This window comes from Grammomys surdaster, unplaced genomic scaffold (genome assembly GCF_004785775.1).
Source record: "Grammomys surdaster isolate TR1022 unplaced genomic scaffold, NIH_TR_1.0 169, whole genome shotgun sequence".
NCBI classification, from domain to species: domain Eukaryota; kingdom Metazoa; phylum Chordata; class Mammalia; order Rodentia; family Muridae; genus Grammomys; species Grammomys surdaster.
The window spans coordinates 7583566-7591247 of NW_021604617.1; the positions used below are offsets into that span (position 1 = coordinate 7583566).

Sequence of the window (7682 nt, forward strand, 5' to 3'; positions counted from 1 at the left end):
TCTCTCTCACTCTCTCTCTCTCTCTCTCTCTCTCTCTCTCTCTCTCTCTCTCTCTCTCTCTCGTCTCCAGGGACTGTCTCTCACATTCGCTCTCCCTTCCTCTTTGATTTATGCTGCAGAGTGGAACGACCTTCCCTGACCTCATTTTCAAGTCAGTGCGAGCACACCGGGAGCCCGCACCGCACATTCCGGAGAAGGAAGAAGCGCGAGCCACACTCACAAGCCCACACTCTGAGCCGTGGCGCACACCGGAGACTCGGACCGCTGGACCCTGCCCAGGCCTGGAGTTCACTCCAGCTCTAACGTCATTATGGACCCTGCAAGGGCTGTGGCCGCTCAAAGAATAGAACCTCATTAGCATATTGCTTTGAATATCATTTGCATTTTATTCATCTCCTGTCAAAACGCTCAGAACACTTCCTCAGCCCTCAGTTTTTTTCCTTCAGCTAGAGAATCCTAGGCTCTCATTTCATGCAGGTTTCCTGGGGGGGCCCCATCGTTCCTCCACACCTGCCACCCTCTCGTGGCCACGGTGCCCACCAAAAGGACTGATCTCCAGACATCTCGGCAAGTTCCAGGCTCTGTCCTAAGAAAGCTATTCTAAACATCCACTGAGCAAAGTATTATGTGAGAGCCCTTTGACCGAGGAGGAAACTGAGTTACAAAGGCGCTTTGTCCGCCAGGTGTTAGAACTAAAAAATCAGGAACGATGCATTTAAATCCAAGAAAACAGGACGTCGAAACCAAAAGGCTTCGCCACTTGGCTTCCCGGCCTTGTACAAGGTCAAACCTACAGCAACCGCGGCAGGTCTGTTTGCCTTCAAGGAACAAAGTCATCCTCCTGCCAGCCACGACCCCTCCCCTAGCCCGGCCGCTGTGGGTGGGGGGACCAGAGTCCATTCCCAGCTCCCCCGTGTCGCCCGGCTGGCCCCTTGTCCTGACCCCTTTCCCAAGCGCAGGATCGGCCTAGTCCGGTCGCCTTGCTCACGGGGTCGTCTGTGTGCGCTGGCTAGTTAAGAAAAATAAACACCGTTCCAAACTAAGGCCATTTCTTTCAAGCCGAGCCCCGCCGCCTGCCAGAGAAATGCAAACAGCGGGGGTAGGGGGCGGCCAGAGCTTGCCCCGGCCCCCGCGAGCGAGCTGCGGGTGGGAGGGCTGGGCCGGGTAACCTGAGCCTCCGCGCCGGCTCCCCGCGCGCTGCCCTCCGCCTGCCCCTTCGCCCCTGACCCCGCCGGCGACGGGCCCGGCCTCCGCGGCGCCCCCCAACCCGTACGGGACCCTGGCCAGCACAGTCAGGCGCCCAGAGTTGCCCTCTTCCCCCAGCGCGTTCAGCACGGGAGAACCCCAACACTATGGGTCACCCCGGGGGTTCCCCCCCAGCCTTGAGGCCACCTGGCTCCCATCAGCAACACTCTTCTGCTGTGGCCGCACTAGTTCTCAGTGCTAGGGTCATTAAACGCCAAAAGAGAAGGGGAGGTGACAGGAAGCCTAGCAAGGTTGGGGACCGCTTCTACACTTGCCCCCGCAATGGAGAGGGACACCGAGGGTCGGGGGAGGCACGGAAAAAGGCTGGGCCTGCCACAACTTGGCCACCATGGGTCGGACCAGGGCAAAGGGTTAGCATATAACCGGGAGTATTCAACCAAAGATGAACGAGGCTCGCAGCCAGGCTCGCTTTGAGGGTAGTTTATACAAGGTTTTCAAAAACACGCGACTCGTGCCACCAGGGGGAGGATGTCCCCTGGCCGCTCTGAACTCCGCTGGGAGGAAGGAAACGTAAGTCGTCATGCTCGCGACAGCGCCACCCTCGCTTACATTGCTGTCGGAATGGTTTCTAGAGAGGCCAGCGGCTGCAGGAACGTGAGCGCTGCGGGAAAGAGTTGCGAACCTGGAATCTTGGCAGGATAGAGTCACCTACTCCAGAAGATGCCGCGCTGCGTGGACCTCGCCTGTCTGTCGCAGAGGCACCGTGGGATCTCCTACGCCCTCACTCCCCTAAGGGCTACTGTTGGAGTTCTGAGGAACCTCAAGGCCTAGAGGATGAGGGAGGGTTGGCGGTGCTCCCGCGTCGTTCGAATTCCTTCTTGGAGAAGGTGGTCCGAGCTGATCGCTTCCAGAAAAGCTTGGGTGTGAAGCTCCCAGCATCTACGGGTCACGTTCACTTCCCAGATTCTGTGCCACCTGCCCTAAGTACTGTCCCCCAGCGGGCGCCTTTTCACTTCCCCAGCTCCATGTCTAAGTTGCTGGCCAAGTGCTTTCCCGAGATGTTGCGCGCACAGGCACGCACACGCATCCCTGCACGTTTCTGGGCTCTCTTCCTGGTGGCCGGTGCACCTGCGTTAGGTTAAGGGGCGCATCTCGCTGGCTGCCGAGACTCCTGGGCAGTCCCAAGCTATGACTTTTCCGTAGTCTCCTGAACTGTACAGTACAACCAGAACTCGTCAAGCACGCGGGCCTCTTGTTTGCGGGCGCGCACCTTTCCCGCACATGCGTGCCCGGTGCTTTAGGGGTTCCCTTCCTTGCACTTTGGTTAAGGGGGCAGATGTGAGCCCATGAGAATTCTCTTTACCTAGGCTTCAAATGGGAGTTCTTCTACTGGTGTAGTAAAAGAGGCGTGTGTGTGTGTGTGTAAACATCTCTTCCAGAGTCTGGGATCTCTCTAGCTTTCTAAGTCGGTTCCTTCCCTCGCCCGACGCCAAGCAGTCCCACCAGAAAGAATCCATTCATTTGGGATCAAAAGGACCACTTTGGACGCGGGCAATAAATCTGTGCCCCTCAAGTCCCGCCGGCCGCTGTTCCTCCTGGACCCTGCGGTGTAGACGCCCTTAAAAAGAGCCCCTGGTGGGATCAGATTAGAAAGTCCACCTTAGGGTTCTGGGTCCAGCAGCGTTTGACCGGTCAGACCCTCGAAGCCTTTCCTCTCAGTCCGGCTTCCCCTTCTGTCACCCAACCCCCTGCCCTCGCGCTCAATCTCTGAGCGAGGACCCGGCTGACAGTTAAATTGCAATGTAGGCCGGGCTGGGGGTTGAAAAGGGACCGCGTGTCTTTAACGGGGCCGTGCAGACAAAGCGTCTATCCTCGGAGCAAGAGAAGCCGGGCGCAGCCTAGCACAGACCTGTCAGCGTGTCTCCCGCGCTTGGGAGAGAGTTTGCGAAGTCATAATTATATCTCTTAACCTGTCTTGCTCTCTGTAGAAGAAGGTCCCATTATATTGAAATGAGATTATTAGCCATCAAATACTTTCTTTCTCAGGAGTTTTTTTTTTTTTAAATTCAAATACCTTAACGACTTGGCAATTGCATTTTCATCAGATTTAGTTGGCGCCCCAGCCCGGTGCGGGAGCCAGAGCAGGCAAGCAGCTGAGTGGGGAGGGACGAGGGGGTCGCAGAGAAGAGCAGCCCGTTATACATCCTTTCCTAGATCTAGTCTCCCGGGCGGGGACATCTGGGCCCGGGGAGAGGACAGTGAGCAGAGAGATAAGAGAAACTGCGCAGACAGAGGAATGTCTTCCGTCTCTCACAATCATTTCTTTGCAAACGGATTGGAATTTTCGGTAGGGGCGGACCTAGAGGGCAGAACACAGATCAGCCACGGGAAATCTGATGGCTGGCCAGATAGGTGTGGGGTTTAGGGCACCAGGTGAGGACTAAGGCTGGAATGGGCTTCGCCTGGGTTTGGCTGTTTCCTCTGGAGCCTGACTCTACACACAGTTCCAGCCAGTTTCCCCGTGGATGGAATTTCAGTGTGCAATAAAGGAGTTTTCCCCACTACGCCCAAGGTCTGTCTGGTTTTACCGAAGATTGTGAGCCCCTTGAGGGAAGAAGCCCATCTTGTTTCCAGACCCTGGAACCCCTGTCCCTACTGCCAACAGAGCTGCCCTCCCCTCTTTAGACCGGGGGCCTGCAGGAGGATGTGAAGTGTAAGATTTTTCCAGACGGTGATTGTAAAGCCCCGGGTTTGTCTTCTGCTGGATCGAGGGGGAACCGGGCTCATGTTTTCCTTGGCTGCAACCCAGACTCAAGGAAAAACTTGGGGGGGCAAGACAGCCTCCAGCCCTACCTCCGTCTCCACTCCATACCCAGTAACTGCTTCACGTTCTTCTTCAGGGCTGGAATTCCAGACCAGCTCCAAACGGCACAGGTCCACTTTCTCTATCAACACCAGCCCTCTTTAATAAAGAGAGCTTAGGACCAAATATGGCTTCTGGGCCAGGTGAAGAGCCCACACTGCCTTTGAGCAGCCTCCCTGATCTCTGAACCTCTGGGTCTCTCTTGTGCAGATGAAAGGCTCTAGATGCTTTTCTTAATCTCTTCCAGCATTTTCCTGTAATGCAAGTTCATAGGTCAGGCATGATCATCTGGAAGATTCTAGAGAAAGAATCCTCTCTTCCTGTGTCTTCAGAAGGAGGGGAAGCAGTCACCAAATGTGGCTTTAAAAGCTTCCAGATATACACGCTCACAGGTGTGTATGTGTGTGTATGTGTGTACATGTGTGTGCATGTGTGTGTACGTGTGTGTACGTGTGTGTGTACGTGTGTGTATTTGTGTATGTGTGTACATGTGTGCATGTGTGTATGTGTGTATATGTGTGTATGTGTGTGTATGTGTGTGTATGTGTGTGTATGTGTGTACATGTGTGTATGTATGTGTGTGTATGTATGTATGTGTGTGTACATGTGTGTATGTGTGTGTATGTATATATGTGTGTGTATGTGTATGTGTGTATGTGTGTACGTTTGTATATGTGTGTATGTGTGTGTACATGTGTATATGTGTGTATGTGTGTGTGTATGTGTGCATGTGTGTGTGTTACAGGTAGTTGTGAGCTGCCATGTGGGTACTGGGAATTGAATCAAGCTCTTCAGGAAGAGAAGCCAGCACTTTTAACTATGGATCAACATACAACCAGAAGCAACACCTGTGGTGGAGTCTGACCCCCTTCCAAGCCTGGACTGACCAGCTCTGGCCTTGCCAGTCTTGCTCCACTCTTGGTGTTCAGCAGGATAGTGGAGACGGGACTGTGGCTATGGAGTTAAATCACCTAAGCAGGGAAAACAGGGTTCTGTGGGAAAGTTTTAAAACATACCAAAACCTGACAATGTCATTCTGTAGGGCACATAATCTCCATCACTAAGACAAGGTTCATGGCCACTGTGTATTCAAAAAGGAGGATGCTGCATCAGTCAACCAGTTCCCTTACCCCAGGTAACTAACTGCTATAAATGGAAAGAGGGAACTGAGGCAAAATAATCGCTAGAGATGGCCTTCACCCCAGGGAAGATGATAAAATAATGGGGCCACGCGATACCTCATTTGGTGTGGTTGCTCACTGCTGAGTCTGACAACCATGCCCAGACCTAGTGGTGAAAAGAGAAAACCAACTCCCACAAGTTGTCCTCTGACCTCCACACTCTCACCGTGGCCCTCACATACATACATGTATGTGCACACATGTATGTGCACACATGTATGCGCACACATGCACACACAGGTGCACAGAGACACATACACTACACATAGAAGACAAAACATGGAACTAAGCCTGTAGAAATGACTCCACAGTTAACACCTACTGCTGCTCTGGCAAAGGACACATGCCCGGTTCCCAACACCCACCCAAAGGTAGCTGGCAACTGCCTTTAACTCCAGTTCAGGGGATCTGCTGCCATCTTCTGATCTTTGCTGGCACCTCCACGAATATATTGCACATATACAGAAGCATGGACACACGCATGTACATAATAAGATTTAAAACCATTTACAAATTTAAAACAATACACAATGGTACAGGCTGTGTGCCCAGGACTTTTTACAAATGGTCTCCCTTTGACAAGAAGTTTTAAGAAAAAAGAGACTTCTAGTTTGGCCAGAGAGAAGGCTCGGCAGTTAAGACTGCTTGCTGTTCCTCCAGAGAATCTGAGTTTACTTCCAAGCACTCTTGTCTGGATGGCTCACAACTACCTGTAACTCCAGTTCTATATAATCCAGTCCTCTTCTAGACCTAGTACATACCTTCCCCACACACACACACACACACCACACACACATACAAACATACATACATACATACATACAAACAAACAAACATACATACATACATACAAACATACATACAAACATACATACATACAAACATACGTACATGCATACAAACAAACATACATACATACAAACATACATACAAACATACATACATACATACATACATACCACACATACACATACCCCCCACATATTACACACAAACAGACCCCCACACATACCACACCCATACACACACATGCCCACACACATACACATAATTTAAAACAAAACCTTTTAGAAATATTTCAAAATGTAGGTCAGCCAATGTGACATACCTGCAATCCTAGCACATAAGTAGTAAGAATAGAGAGGTTCCAAGCTCAAGGCTAGCCTGGGCTACATATTGAGACCCTGTCTCCAAAACCAAAGATTTCAACCGTGAATCAGGGGGAGGACGGGGCACAAAAAATTAAAAGGATAGCAAATGAACGAGGTGGAAACAAGTAAATGGCTGTTTTTTTTAAGGTTTATGTTTACAAATGTTTTACATATGTCTGCGTGACATACACATTCCTGGTGCCTGAAGAGGCCAGAAGAAGGCATTGGATCCCCTGGACCTGGAGTTCCAGAGAGTTAGGAACAACCATGTGGGTGCTGAGAACTGAACCAAGATCCTCTTCCAAAAGCAAAGAGTGTTCTTAACCATTGAGCCATCTCTCCAGTGCCCCCATAAGAGGGTTTTTAAGATGGGGGGGGGAGTTATAGCATTGTGATCATGGTTACAAATATCTGTGAATACTCTAAAAGTCGCCAAACTGTATACATTAAGAAAAAGTACAGCATTTAAATTTCAGCTTAGTAACAGTTGTTTAATTCAAAAAGGTAAAGAGTGGGGCAAGAGAGATGGCTCAGGAGGTCAGAGCGCTGGCTGCTTCCCCAGAGAACCAGGGTTTGAATCCCAACATCTACACAGAAGCTCACAACGTTCTATAACTCCAGTTCCAGAGGATTCTCTGTCCTCTTATAATCTCTGTGGGTACTGAGTACATATGGTGCACAGACATGCATGCTGGCTAAACACACGTGCACACACATACACACACACACACACACACACACTAAATAATAATAGTAATAATGATAATAATAATAATACAAAATTTAAAGGATAAGTGAAGGATTTTCCCTATACAACCCATAATCAGTGTTTTGAAAATTCCACACAAAATGCAGTGTTCAGTACTGGGGTATGACTCATTGCGAATATGAGAACTTGAGTTCAGATCCCAGAACCCATGTAAAGCCAGATGTAATCTCTAGAAGCTCAGGGGCTAGCCTGGGGTTCATGGTGGTGAACAAGAGACCTTGTCTCAACACGGAAGGGGAAAACCGACACCCAAGGTTGTCCCCTGACCTCAATACACATGAAAATGAAGCACCACCGTGCCTGTACAGAACAGTTTTACAACAGCATCAGAACTCATCGAAGGCCTAAGAAGAAATCATTGAATGTATCCAACGAAACTGGACTTTTACAATTGTATTGGGAAAAATAACCCAGGCCCAGAAAATATACTGTGTTGTCTCTTATATGCAGAATCAATCTCTCTCTCTCCCTCTCTCTCTCTCTCTTCTCTCTCTCTCTCTCTCTCTCTCTCT

General features: G+C 50.3%; 1 protein-coding gene across 1 annotated transcript in view; it reads left to right on the top strand.

Moving 5' to 3' along the window:
* The window catches only part of LOC114620575 (CMRF35-like molecule 5), a 22186-nt gene extending 21839 nt beyond the window's left edge, over positions 1 to 347 (top strand). The window contains exon 5 of the mRNA XM_028766692.1: positions 120 to 347. Within this exon, the coding sequence (XP_028622525.1) occupies positions 120 to 347 (228 nt within the window). The remainder of the gene's footprint in view (positions 1 to 119) is intronic.
* The last annotated feature ends 7335 nt before the right edge of the window (positions 348 to 7682 follow it).